The following is a 14,176-nucleotide window of genomic DNA, read 5'->3' as shown; positions in this document are numbered from 1 at the left end:
GCTCAGGGGTTAAGAGCACTGGCTGCTCTTGCAGAGGAGCTGGGTTGTTCTCAGCATCCACATGGTGGCTAACAACCATCTACAACTCCAGTACCAAGAGATCCAATGCCCTCTTCTGGCCTTTGTGGGCACTCAGATACATAAAATAAAAATTAAACCCCCCCCCCCCCTTTTTAAAGGAAACGCCTCAGAGACGGCCACAGGCCGATCTAATGAAGGAAATTTCTCAGTTGAGCTTTTTTCTTCCCAGGGGTCTCTAGTCTGTGTAGGGCTGACAAAAACTAACCAGCACAGGTGTATTTGCACACTTGTGTCTATATGTGGGTATGTGTGTAAAGGCTGGAGGTTGATGTCAGGCATCTTCCTCAACTGCTCTCCACTTATTTGCTGAGGCAGAACCTAGAGCTTGCCAATTTGGCTAGTCAGCCTGCCTTTGGCATCTTTTCTCTGCCATGCAAGTGCTGGGATCACAGGAACTGTCACACCCACCCCTTTACATTGGTGCTTGGTTTCAGAGGTCCAGTCCTCACACTTGCACAAGGGCTTTATCCGCTGAGCCATCTCCCCAGCCCTTCTATGCCTTATTTTTCAATTTTTGAAAATTTATTATCTTCTATTTTATTATGTGTATGCATATATTGCCTGCATGTATGTAAGTGCCTGGGTCGTGCAATACCCTCAGAGGTCAGAAGAGGGTGTCAGATCCCCTGGAACTGGAGTTATGAATGGTTGTTAGCCACCATGTGGGTGCTGGGAATCAACCTGGGTCCTCTGCAAGAGCAGCCGGTGCTCTTAACCTCTGAGCTATCCCTCCAGTCCTACACCTTATTTTTTTAACTCATCGTGTACATCAGGCTGGTCTTGATCTCACAGAGATCTGCCTGCCTCTGCCTCAGGAGTGCTGGAATTAAAGGCATGTGCCACCACACCCAGCTAATAAATAAATCTTAAAAAAAAGAAAGAACCGTAAACATCAGTGTCGAGTGAGTACATGTACTGAGAGAGAGGATGGAGAGGCCTCCAGGTGTCAGCCACTGGACCGCCTGTCAGTCTGATCCACAGGTCCGCATCCCTACACCAGTATGTAATCAGTTTACCAACACACAGGAGAAAAATAATGATTTATTTCATTTAAAACAGCAAGACTTTGTCCTCTACCCAGTCAGGGTTAGCATCACCCTCCTGCAAAATCTCACACTTATAAGGAAGTTCTTAAAAAGGCTCACACCTCTTATAAGAAAGTTCATAAAAACATGAAGAGTTTTGTTTGTACCCTGAGCTTGGGCCATATCATAATCTTTATTTTAAAGAGAGAGAGAGAGAGAGAGAGAGGGAGAGAGAGAACAAACCAACCCAAAAGCTTCAGAAAGCCACTGGGTTTGGTGGCATAGGCCTGTAATCCTAACCACGGGCAAAGTGGGCTGGAGGATCACAAGTTCGAGGCCTTCCTGGACAACTAAGCAAGAATCCTGTCTCAAAAAAAAATTTTTTTAAGTGCAAAAGGGCTGGGGCTATAGCGTAGCATTAGAGCACTTGTCTGGTACAAGGCCCTAGGTTCAATCCCCAGTATCTCCCACCACCAAATAAAGCCACAGAAGCACACAGAGGCAGCTGGTAAACCTGATTAGAACAAGATTCAGAAAGTACACAAGGGAGATGGGGGCTGTGGACACCGGGAGGCTGCAGCACCCCTTAAGGCTGAGGTCACACTTGACTGGTTGAGGGACACAGGCAGATAAATACTGGCAACACTAACTAGAAGAGAAAGAAACCCACCCGGGGCTAAACAAAGTATAAACTGAGCAGTTGGCCTTGTGTGGGGCATTTAGGGTTCACCCTCAATCCCTCTTCAGTTCTGGACTCTGCCTACTCACTAGACCCACTTGGTCATTGACTCTGAGAAACAGGTAGAGGTTGATGTCTTGTAAGCTCATAGGGCCAGAGTGACGAAAGAAGCAGACAGAAAGAGCCAAGATATGTGACTATGTGGGAGGTTTTATAGAGGGCCTGGTCAAGGGCATCTATCAGCAAGCACAGGAGAAAAATAATGATTTAGAGTGAGCCCCAGGCTCTAGGAACAGGGGCTTTCTGAGTCCCTGACTCCCTCTGCAGGCCTTTTCAGGGTATAGCCAGTCAGGTCTCAGTCTCAAGCCAGAGGCAGCCAGGGCGCCACAGCCCCCTGCCGAGCTGGGTTTATTTTAACATCATCTCTGTGGAACATTTTCTCTTTGGCAGGAAGAACATTCCTGGATTCCTGTTCCATTCTAGAGGCTAAGAGATCATTACCAGCTGCATGCTGCTAATTCAGAAAGTTGCTGTTAGATCTTTATGGGAGTTGAGGCTGCCCTATATAGGCTATTTCTATAAGGAAATGGCCCACTGCCAAGGAACTGTCCCCAGGGCGGCTCAGTTTTCTGTGGCTCTCAAGGGGATGTCCACTTCCTGCTGGTGCTCCTAAAGAAATGTTTTCCAAGGAAACCGAAGAGCATTGTGGACACAGTCCTCTTATGAGCATTCCTTTCCTGGTAGAAATGCTGTTTTTGAGAACAAAAACAGGAATCAATGGCCCAGCATGACTTTGCTTTTATCCGGAGACACTTTAGGAGCTCTGAAAATCATTTCAGCTTTGTGGATTACTGACAGACTCCAAGGGAGCGGCCTACTGGATAAAGCGGTACATTCCCTCATCAGGCCTCCAAGGTGACAGCTACACTTCCTGTTCTTAACTTCTGTGAATGAACAGAGAAACTGCTTTCTGAATGAGGAAAGTATTAGAAGAGTCACAGCGCATAGAGACACGATGCTCAGGTAAGTTCTTTTCTGCTCAGGGATGGTGGCAGGAGCCTGTAATCCCAACTTTGTGGGAGGCTGAGGTAGGAAGATTGCAAGTTCAAGGCCATCCTGGACAACTTAGTGAGACCTTGTCTCAAAACAAAAATATGGAAGAGTAAGGGTATAGCCCAGTGGTAGAGCACTTACCCAGCATGCACAAGGCTTCAGCACAGAAAAATTTTAAAAATCAGTCATCCCAGAATCCCAGTTGCTATCTCCCTCAACACACATACACATACACACACGCACGCACGCACGCACGCACGCACACAGAGGCAGCTTCTTTTGGTGCTGAGGATCAACCCCAGCCCTTACACATACTCTATCACTGAGCTATACCCCAGCCCATGGCTGAGTGTCAAAACATTCACCTTCAGGGAGGAATCAGTATTTGGACTATTAACCTTTCCTACAAAAATCTAAACAAGGAAATGTATAAGCCAGACCCCCTCCCAACTCACCCCCGTATGAGTCACTCTAAACACAGGGGTTCCATGTAAACACCAGGTGAGCATGTGTACTGTCCTCAGACACCAGAGCTGCGCTGCCCCCTGGCTTGGCACTGGAAGAGGGGACCTGAATGTTATGTGACTGGCTAATGAACAGGACTCTGGGCTCTGGCCTGAAACTCAAATGCAACTGACATTGCAGGTCGGTGACCCACAGAGACCCATAAGGCGCCCACAAGTATGTTCCTGGTTGGCTGTGCTGGACTCTGCTCAATGACGGCATTACCCTGTGACCTCAGGGGACCTGTGACCTGACTTAAGGGAACTGCATGTTATCCCAGGTTCTCCAGGGAATCGCAACGCCCTGACAAGTGATGCCTGGGTAGGAGAGGCATCTCTGGAAATCCCTGGTATATTTTTTAGTCATGTGTGGGATGGGTACCTCAGGTGTGGGTCCCTCACACCGTAAACAGTGCTGGTGGCCTCAGGACACTGAGAACCACTACCCTGGCAGGATCTTGCATGTCTGGCCTCCTTCCACCTCACATCTTTAAGCTTATACAAACAACACCCCCCGCCCCCTGGCCTGGTTTCAGGACAGACATGGTGTACAAGGAAAGGGACGTGTGCCTGAGGGGCTAGGAGGTAGAGGAGGCTGAGCTGGCTCATGCTCCCTCACCAAGGCCCAGAGCTTCACCAGTGGGGGCTTCCAGTGTACCACATAGGTGAACATCAAATGCTCAGGTGCTGGGAGGCTCCTCTGGGATCCGTCTGGGTTCCTGAGATTCTCCCATCTTGGAAGGAGCAGGAACCCCAGGAGGGCTCTGGGCAGAGGGCTGAGGACAGCAGCGGCAGCAGAGGGAGAAGAGCCTTGTGCGGACCACACGCGTGCAGAGGACAAACATGATACAGTTGGCGCCTCCCTGGAAGGTGTTCCCAATGCCCTGTGGGGGAAGGGAGAGAAGAGGTGTAAGTACAGGGCTGGGGGCAGCTCAGAAACACAATCCTGGGGAGGCAGGAGACTGCTGTGGATCCATGACCTTTCCTGTCCCTTTCTGCCCCAATGCTGTCCCAGTGCTCAGCTGCGTGGCCTTTAGCAGAGTTCTGGACAGGCCTGAACTGGCCACCTAGCTACACTGTGTCCAGATCTTCTAAGGTAGGAAGGATCCAGGATCAGTCACCTCCGCTGATGCTTCTCTGGGTTGCTGACAGGAACTGGGCACGCAAAGCCCACGGATTCCTCCCCATCACCCTGCAAAGCCACATATCTTTGGGCCAAAAGTAAGGTGCTCTAGTGCCATCCTGCTCCCCACAGCCCCACTGCGGCCAGCACACTGGGACCTGAGGGGCACTACTCTGTAGGGATGGAATGAGGCTATGTCACTGTGAGGCAGCAGGGCCCGAGACCACAGTCATTCACATACATGCAGAACGACCAGCACTGGTGACTGTACTGCTGGGGAGCCACAGAGGGTCAGGACAAAGCGCACGGTGCTCCAGACCCGGAGGCAAATGAAGATCAGTGGGATGAGGACCAGCTTCTTATCAGCCACGGAGGAGGAATGTCGCTGGAGCTGGGGCCCCTCGCGGATAGGCCGGTACTCTGAGAGTGCCTCATGCTGTATGGGGACAGGGAGGGCAGATCTGAAGCAGACACTTCTGCTGGAGCCACTCACAGCCACCCACACATTCCCGGAGACCCATACCAGCCAGGGAAGGCAGGAGGGAGGCATTCAGCTCTTTTCCGCTTGGACACTGAGGAGACCTGGCGTCTACGAACTAGGGTCTTTCTCCTGAAGCAGAGACTCCCAGACCCCCTGCCTGGCACTCCACATGTCCACAGGGGTATCCCAAAGCTGTCAGAAACTCACCTAAGATGGAATGCCTTATCTTAGCCCTCAACTCTACTGCACGTTTTTTCTTGTCTCAGCTGAGTCACCCCATCCTTCCATTCACCTGTGTGACTTGGGCATGATCTAGCCCTCTCTTCCACAGTCTACACCTGACCTTCAGGCAAGCCCTATGGACCTACCTTCAAAATAGACCCAGAATCTAGAACACTGGCTCACCTCCAAGGCAGACTCTGGTCCAGGCACCATGACCACTTCTAACTGGTATCCCTCCTTTCCATTTTCAATACAGAAGTGGCAGGTTCCTAGAAGGTCTAAGGCAGGTTTGGGGGAGTCCTCCACTCAAATCTCTCTGTGCCCCCGCCCCAGGCCTTCCTTACCATATCCCAGCTCTGACCTCATTCTCACAACTCACCAGCTGAAATGGCCAATCACAGAGATGAGTGTTTGAGCCCAGTCCTGTGTCTAGGACACTGAAGGCTGGGGCGAGGGAACCACCAGACATCTAGCATCTTTGAGCTCAACTGCTTGAGGTACCTAACTCTTCTTCCCCTTGGGGTCTGCGGCAGCAGCCTGGGGAGATGAATAACCCCCTCAAATAGCTGGAGAGTAAGGCACAGGGCAGACAGCTAGGCAGGAGGTGGAGCAGCTTGGAGAGACTCGACTAGGCTGCCCGTCTGTCCCTCCTTAAAACAAAGCTTCCTTCCCCATCATTAATTTTGAGCTCTCCTTCCCAGCTCCAGGTGTGGAACTTTACATTCTCATCTCCCTGACCACCTCATTCCTTTTCTTTTCTGAAAACCTTTGCCAAATTGTAAGAGGAATTGTCACATGCAAGGGCCAGGCCTGGCAGGCACAGAGGCTCCCAGGTTTCCTGCCCTGATCCAGAGAAGGGCGAGACAAAAGCAGAAAGGCACAAGAGGGCAGAGCCTGGTAGAGCTCCTGGGAGACTTCATCCTCCTGGAGCACCACCTCCATCTTCCCAGGGCAGTGGCAAGGGGAGGGATTGGAAGGGGTTCCCAGGAGAGCTTGCCTGTTTGTCTAGGGGGATGGGAGGCTCAGAGTCCAGCAAGAGACCAAGTAAAAGGCGCCAAGAAAGCAGAGGTGGCTGACTACAGGCTCACTGCTAGTTCTGATGCCCCAACCAAGACTCAGCTGAGCCAGAGAGGAGGTAGGGCGGGCAAGATCGGGCAGGTGGTGATCAACTGGTGAGGATCAGCTGGATGGAGAACCAGAGTCTCAGAAAACACAGATATAAGGATTGTTCAGGGATAAGTTATCCCTAAATCACAGATGCCCCCAAGGAGCTTCCTAACTCAACAACGGCTCCTCAGTCAGCAGGACCTACAGTTGTGGGTATGGCTCAGTATATACACATTTAAGCAAGTAGAGACCCTGGGTTCAATATCTAGTACTGCAAACACAAACAGTCCAGTATGACCTAAAAGAAAGGACACACCCTCCTAGTTTCTGCCTTGAAAAGTAGAGAGAACAAGGCAGGCAGGCTTAAAGTCCCAGCACTTGAGAGGCAGAGGCAGGAGGATCAGGAATTCAAAGTCATTCTCAGATGCATAGTGAGTTCAAGCCCAGCCTGAGCAATATTAGACCCTGTATCTTGGGCTATGTTGTAGCTCATTTGGTAGAGTACTTGCCTAGAATGTAGGAAGCCCTTGGAGTTGACCCCAGCACACATAAACTGTGTATGGTGACTCACACCTGTGATTCTAGTGCTTGGGCAGTGAAGACAGGAGGATCAGAAGTTTAAGGTCATCCTTGTTTATACAGTGAGTTCCAGGCCAACTTGAGCTACATGTGACCCCATTTCAAAAAAACAAATCAGGGGCTGGAGAGATAACTCAGTGGTTAAGAGCACTCTTGCAGAGGACCTGAATTCAGTTCCCAGCACCCTCATGGCAGCTAACAACTATTCTTAACTCTAGTTCTAGGGAATCCAACACTCTCTTCTGCCTTCTGTGGGCACTGCACTACAAGGTGCACTTATATACATGCAGGCAAAACACTCATACACATAAAATAAAAATAATAAATAAAATATATTTTTTTAAAAAACAAATAAAAAGCCAGGCCTGGTGGCACATGCCTTAATCCCAGCACTCAAGAGGCAGAGGCAGGTGGATCTCTGTAAGATAGAGGCCTGGTCTATATAGCAAGTTCCAGACCAGCTAGGGCTACAGGGAGACCCCATCTCAAAAACAAACAAACAGACAGACAGACAGACAGACAGACAAAACAAAGGTTGGTGTGGTGGTGCATGGTCTTAGCACTTGAGGGGCAGAGGCAGGAAGATTTCTGAGTTTGAGGCCAGCCTGGTCTACATAGTGAGTTCCAGGCCAACCAGGGCTACCTAGTGAGACCCTGTCTCAAAGAAAAGGAAAAACAAAACAAAACAGAAAACAAGACCCTACCTCATAAAAGTCAAAATAGTAATAAATAAATGAAAAGAAACAGGGCATCTTGCCAGCACCCTGCAGCCGCGGCCTGGGAGTCCACATTCAGGGCATCTCCTTGGAAGCTGTTGCTGCTCCAGCCACTTGTAAATTTACCTTGATTTAACATTAATTCCTTAGACCTCCACCTTCCCGGAGACAAGCCTGCCTTTCTGGCCACTCCTGATGATGTATAGGTTCCTGAAAAGTCCATCCCTTTTGACACAATTCTGACCACAAAAGGTAACTAGGTGAGTTATCTATGTCCCCTTTCAGGACTGGGGAGCCAGTCCACACCTGGCAGCATCCTTCACTTTCACCTAAACTCCTAAGTGTAAGTGCCATGGGATGTCCACACGGGGGCAGTACAGGGCTGTGGTCGGGAACAGAGATCTGTGTTCTTGAGGTCCTGACTGCAGCTCTGACCCCAGAGTCCCTGAGCTAGCCTGGCCCAGGTCCCTCGGCTTGTTTCTCAACTATACCAGGACCGGCAAGCAGCCCAAGCACACAGTCCCTGTGGCCTACCACTAGTTTTGTTCACTAAAGGTGCTGTCTGCCCCCACTAAGGGCCAGTGTAGCAGGCACCTACAGCTCTGTTGATGTGCTTCCTGACCAGGAGGTAGAGCAGGGGCAGCAAGATATAAGCCAGCATCTCCCACAGCTTCCCGGTCAGCAGCATCCACAGGACGTGGTCCTTGGCCTCCAGGTCGATCCAGCACCAGCCCACGGACACATCTGAGGCATCATAGCCGATCTTCTTTAGAGCGACAGCTGCCACTGTGATGACCAGTGGGACACCCCAGCTGAGAAGGATCAAGAAAAAGAAGGCACTGAGGTCAGCCCACAACACCCTGCAGTGCCAGCCAGCACGGGCAAAAATTGCAGAGGTAGGGACTGGAGAGATGGCTCAGTGGTTAAGAACACTGGCTGTTCTTGAAAAGGACCCAGGTTCGAGTCCCAGCACCCACATGGCATCTAACAACCATCCTCTTCTGACCTTCACAGGCATTGTACCACACGGGTGCGCTTACATACATGCACTCACACACAAAAAATAAAATAATAAGCCAGGTGTGGTGGTGCACACCTTTAATCCCAGCACTCGGGAGGCAGAGACAGGCGGATCTGTGTCTCTGCCTGGTCTACATAGTGAGTTCCAGGACAGCTGGGGCTACAGGTAGACCCTGTCTCAAAAAGACCAAAAAAATAAAATAAAATAAAATAATAAAATATTTTTTTAAAGAAATGACTGGGGTGCTGTTTGGAGAAAGGGACAGTGCCCCAACCGCAGGATGTGAGAGTGTCCCTGGAAAATAAAGATAGGCAGGCATTGGGGAGCCTGGTTATAATCTAGAATTCCAGGGACTGGGGATGGGGCTCTGTCAGCACAGTGCTTGCTGAACATGAACGAGACCCTGGAGTCAATCCTCAGCACCACATAAACTGGGCCTGATAATGTAAGCCTATAGTCCAAATACTTGGGAGGCGAAGGCAGGAGGATCACTGTGCGTTTGAGGCCAGCCTGGACTACAGAGCAAGTGTCTCAAAACAACAAAATAAAGTAAAATAAAATAAATCAATAAAAAATGAAAAAATAAAAACGGGGGGCTGGAAAGATCGCTCGGCAGTTAGGAGCACTGGCTGCTCTTGCAGAGGACCTGGATTCAGTTCCCAGCACCCACATGGCAGCTCACAATCATCTGTAACTCCAGTTCCAGAGTATCCAACACCCTCATCTGGCCTCAGTGGGCACCAAGCATGCACACAGTGTGCATACATACATGCAGGCAAAATACTTATCCATAAAAATAAATAACCCCTAAAAAAAAATAAAATAAAGTGAAGCCAGGCATCATGGCTCACGCCTGTAGTCCCAGCGCTTGGGAAGTAGGGGCAGGCGGATCTGTGAGTTCGAGGCCAGCCTGGTCTACACAGTGAGTTCCAGGCCAGCCAGGGCTACAGGGGGACCCTGTTTCAAAAAAGATAAAAAATAAAGGGAAATAAAAATTCAGGGTTCCACAAAGTCTGGCACTAGAAGGGTGTGGCCAGAGAGAGCCGGTTCCCACACGCCCAGCTTCTCTCCCTGTACCCAGAGGGGTGTGGCGACAGCCTGCAAATACCAGGCTGCATGTCCTGGCTCATGCACCAATGCCCTGCCACTATCCTGGCAGCTTGGGGTCACGAAAGCAGGGAGAATTCCAGGGTCTAGAAAGTGGATCAGGGACTATGAGTAAGCAGATGCCCTCGGCCCTGAGGCCTCTCTTTTTATGTGGAGGGAGTGTAGCCTGATAAGGAGGGCACTGTCCTGCTCAGCTGTTTAAAGTCACACTCTTATGACACAACTGCAATTAGGCCCAAGTTCCCTTCCTGAGGGCCCCTGCCCAGATTCCTTACAAAGCAGCTTAACAGGTCAGGGAGACACCTAAAAGATACATGTGGCTTCTTAGAGAGGTAACACATGGGACATCGAGAGCTTGGACTCTGATGTAATGGGCTGGGTCCAAATTATAGCTGTTTCCACTTGGGCAAGCTATTTAGCCTCAGCACACCAGCGTTCTCACAGGGTGGGGATGACAACAGTAACATCTGAGAACAACCAGATGAGCATGCGTGTAGCACAGCACACAGGCCTGAGCAGCCACATCTGTGCCAGCTGCCAAGACTGTGGTTAAGGCTGGGCAGGGCAGCGCATGCCTGTAATCCCAGCACTTGGAAGGCAGACACCCCAGTAACCAACCTGGGCTACATTTCGAGGCTTCGTGTCTCCAGTAATGTTTCACGACTGGCTCAGAAGAATGCAAACAGATGCGTGTGTGTGGGGTGTGTGTGTGTGTGTGTGTGTGTGTGTGTGTGTGGTATGTGTACATTTTATCATACCACTGATAGAAAAATGTGGAGCACACAAGTGCTACATAATCATAAAACACACGGTACTCCCTATGGACAACTCCATATAACCAGCTGAATCTCAGGATGCTTTTGCTGACTTCTGCTGAACCCTGCCAGATGTGGTCAGGAAATGAGAGCAATCTATCCCATGAAGTTGTCCCTAACTTTTATTTTTCTTTGACATCTAAGATTAAAGTTAAAGTCAGGCCTAGCTGTGCAAACCTGTAAGCTCAGCTCAAGGGAAGCTGAGGCAGAAGGATTGCCAGGAGCTTGAAGCCAGCCTGAGCTATACAGTGAGACCCTGGGGGTGGGACGTGGAGAGAATGAGGCATGTGAAAACAGAAAATACAGAGGATAAGACACAGGCTGTTACTTCACTGGACAGTGACCAAGCAACTTCTTTGCTCAGTGAAAACCTAGTTTTCCCACACTGAAGCACAGCTCCTCGTTCTTTCCTCCCCATCTCTTCTCATCACTCACCGGAATGCTCGGCTACCTATCCGCCCCGACACGGTGCCATCTCTGCTTCAATAGTAACGTGTAATTTTTAAAAATTTATTTTTATTTTATGTGTATGAGTGTCCTGCCTGCATGTATGTAAGCGCACCCATGTTGTGCAAAGCCCAGGGAGGCCAGAAGAATTCCAGGATTCCCTGGAACTGGAGTTATGGACAGTTGTTAGCTGTCATGTGGGTGTTGGGAATTGAACCCAGGCCACTGGGAGAGCAGCCAGTGCTCTTAACTGCTGAGCCATCTCTCCAGTCCTCAGAGGCAGTAACACTGCTAAGCTCAATCTGTACATATTAAGGTCATCCTCACCACTTACGATTTTTTAAAGATTTATTTTTACTTTGAGTGTTTTGCCCACATATATGTACATGCACCTGTGTCATGCAATACCCACAGAGGCCAGAAGAGGGCATCATATCCTCTGGAACTGGAGTTATAGACAGTTGTTAGCTGCTACATGAGTGCTGGGAACTGAACCCAGATCCTCTGGACGAATAGTCAGTACTCTAAACTACTGAACTATCTCCCTAGCCCACTTAAATTTTTTGAAACAGGGTCTCCTGTAGCCCAGGCTAGCCTCAAAGTCACTATGTAGCCAAAGATGACCTTGAACTTTTGATCCTTCTGCCTCCATTGCGGAGTGCTGGGGTTATAGGCATGCACCACCACGCTGGGTTTATACTGGGGATCAAACCCAGGGCCTCGTACCTGCCAGGAAACACTCTACCAATCAAAATACATCCCCAGGCAACATGAGCACTTTCTTAAATCTAGATGCCAGTCCAGTGAACAGTGGCCCTCAGACCAAATTCAGCCCAAACTCTCTCTATTTTGGGTTATTTTACTTATTTATTATGGCTATTTATTTGTTTGCTTGTTTTTATTTTTGAGACAAGCTCTTACTATGTAGCTCTGGCTGGCCTGGAACTTGCTATGTAGACCAGGCTGGCCTCAAACTCACAGAGATCTGACTTTCAATGATCCTCCAGCCTTAGCCTCTATGCTGGGACCCAGATCTGTTTTTGAAAGATCTGCTGCAACACAGCAATGCCCCTTCATTTGCATATTGCCTGTGGCTGCTTTCCAGTGGGGCTGGGCAGATTCAGCTGGGAATGCAAAGCTCAGCCAAACTGAAAATATAATAAATACATCCTATTTGGTTCTTCTCAGGGAAAGTTTGTTGACTTCTGTTTCACACACTCAACAGAGCGATTGATCAAGCCTTGATCTGTAGTATTTGCCAATTTTCATGGGGTAACTGTGGCTCTCGACCTGCCTTTAAATGTCTGAAAGTCTTGGGGCTGGAGACATGGTTCAGCGGTTAAGAACACTGACTATTCTTGCAGAAGACCTGGGTTCAAATCCCACCACGTGGCAGCTAACAACTGTCCATAACTCCAGTTCTAGAGGATCCAACAGCCTCTTCTGTCTTCCTCAGGCATTGTACAACATGGGTGCACTTACATACATGCAGACATAACACTCATACGCATAAAATTTTTTAAAAATAATAAAGCATTTTAAATGTCTGAAAGTCTTAAAAAGGAGCTGCTGGTGGAGAAGATGCAGATAGTTGGGGGATGGGCAGAAGCCCCCCCTGATCTTAAAGCCTTCTCCCCCTACAAAAGGGCCATTCAAGTCACAAATGAAGCCTCTCCAAGCCTGTGATTCTGAAGCAGGGAGACCCAAGGCCTCAGGTCTGTCTAGCTCGAAGACTAGCCTACCACACCCTGAGTAGATCTTACTCAGACAGGCATTAACAGCAGCTCCTGGGGGAGGTGCCTGGGCCCCTGGTTTGTGTTTGCCTAGAACCCGAAGCCAGTCTCTGCACTGCCAGCCTCACTTCTCCAACACACTAACGGACCGAACTACACTTCATCCCAGATTCATCTGTTGAAATCTTTTCCTTTTTTTGCAGGTTTTATGGTTTTATTTAAGCACAATGAACAATACAAGCAGGCGAGCCGTCTATTCATTTTCTTCACTGTGCCGCCTGGCATTGGGGTTGGTGACCCTGATGGCCAGCTGTGCTGCTCTTTCCGAGATGGCTTTGCAGTTCTTGGAGGAAATGCTGTGTGCTATTTCAGCACAGGAAGATCTGTTGCACATCAGGAACACTTCCAGCTCCTTGACGTTGTGAACTGGGAACTTCCAGAAGCCACTGGACAGCATGTGCTGTTTTCTTGCTGCTCTCATAATCAATGCTGGGCATCAGGATTTGGCCCTGGAACCGTCTCCGTACCCTGTTGTCAATAGCTCTAGGTTTCCATCAGTTGTGCTTAATTTAGAGATATCAACCAGGCTGGTTCGGGATGAACTTCTTGGATCTCTTTCTGATGATCTTGGGCTTCACCAGAGGTCCGAGGGAAGCCATGATGCCTCTCAGGAGATGAAGCCACCTCACAGGCAGTCAAGGCAGACGCTCATCTGCTGAAATCCTAATCCTCAGAATCTGAGGATGTGGCTGTTTGGAGACAGGGTCTTTCAAGTTGATTATGTTAAAATGAGGTGGTTCCTAGGGTGCCTCACATCTAACAGACTCGACACACACAAGCATAGAGGAGCAATTCTGGAGGACACAGGAAGAAGACTCCGTCTATAAGCCAAGAAGAGAGGCCGCAGGAGAAACCCACACCCTGATCTTGAACTTCAGACTCCAGAGCTGTGAGAGGAGAAATTCAGGCCACCCAGTCTGTAGGTTTGTTGTCCAGGGAGGACAGAGACCTGAGTTCTGGGAGGGGCTAATATCCCATCCCCCCCCCCCCCCCCCCCCCAGGTGAAGAGATGATCTAGAACCTCTCCCTCCACCATGCCCAGACAGGTGGGAGCTGGGTAAGCTCAGGGGAGGGAAAACTGATACAAGACCACATGGTTTTCTCCATTTGAGCCCTTCTGGGAATTCTACATCATTCTAGTTTAAAATCTCCTCTAGAGAAGCAAAACCAGAGGTAGTATACAGGATTAGCCCCGTGGTGCGGAAACTACCCTTGTAGCAGGAATTCCCTGGCATTCACCTGATGGCTACAGGCTGTCCCCAGAACAGTGATGCTTTGAATACCTACTGGAACCAAGTCCCTGGGGAACTTCTGTTAGGGGATGGGGGTACTTCAGTGAAGGAGTGAAGGAGGACCCCCTCCACACACACACTTCGTACAGAGTTGTACTGAAAAGCTGCCTCACTGCTTTTCAAAGAATATTT

The 14,176-nt window shown here is 49.5% G+C and overlaps 1 protein-coding gene and 1 pseudogene across 1 annotated transcript in view; both read right to left on the bottom strand.

Moving 5' to 3' along the window:
* Nucleotides 1-1,104: 1,104 nt before the first annotated feature.
* The window catches only part of Gpr157 (G protein-coupled receptor 157), a 22,275-nt gene continuing 9,203 nt past the window's right edge, over nt 1,105-14,176 (bottom strand). The window contains exons 2-4 of the mRNA XM_008831936.3: nt 8,168-8,381; nt 4,706-4,900; nt 1,105-4,225 (exon numbers count right to left, since the gene is read on the bottom strand). Of these exons, the coding sequence (XP_008830158.1) occupies nt 4,022-4,225; nt 4,706-4,900; nt 8,168-8,381 (613 nt within the window). The 3' untranslated portion in view covers nt 1,105-4,021. The remainder of the gene's footprint in view (nt 4,226-4,705; nt 4,901-8,167; nt 8,382-14,176) is intronic.
* On the bottom strand, nt 12,648-13,726 carry LOC108490762 (annotated as a pseudogene).

This window comes from Nannospalax galili, unplaced genomic scaffold (assembly GCF_000622305.1).
Source record: "Nannospalax galili isolate Female #2095 unplaced genomic scaffold, S.galili_v1.0 scaffold870, whole genome shotgun sequence".
NCBI classification, from domain to species: Eukaryota; Metazoa; Chordata; class Mammalia; order Rodentia; family Spalacidae; genus Nannospalax; species Nannospalax galili.
Note: the sequence above shows the minus strand (reverse complement) of the source record. Positions and strands in the feature narration are given on the sequence as shown.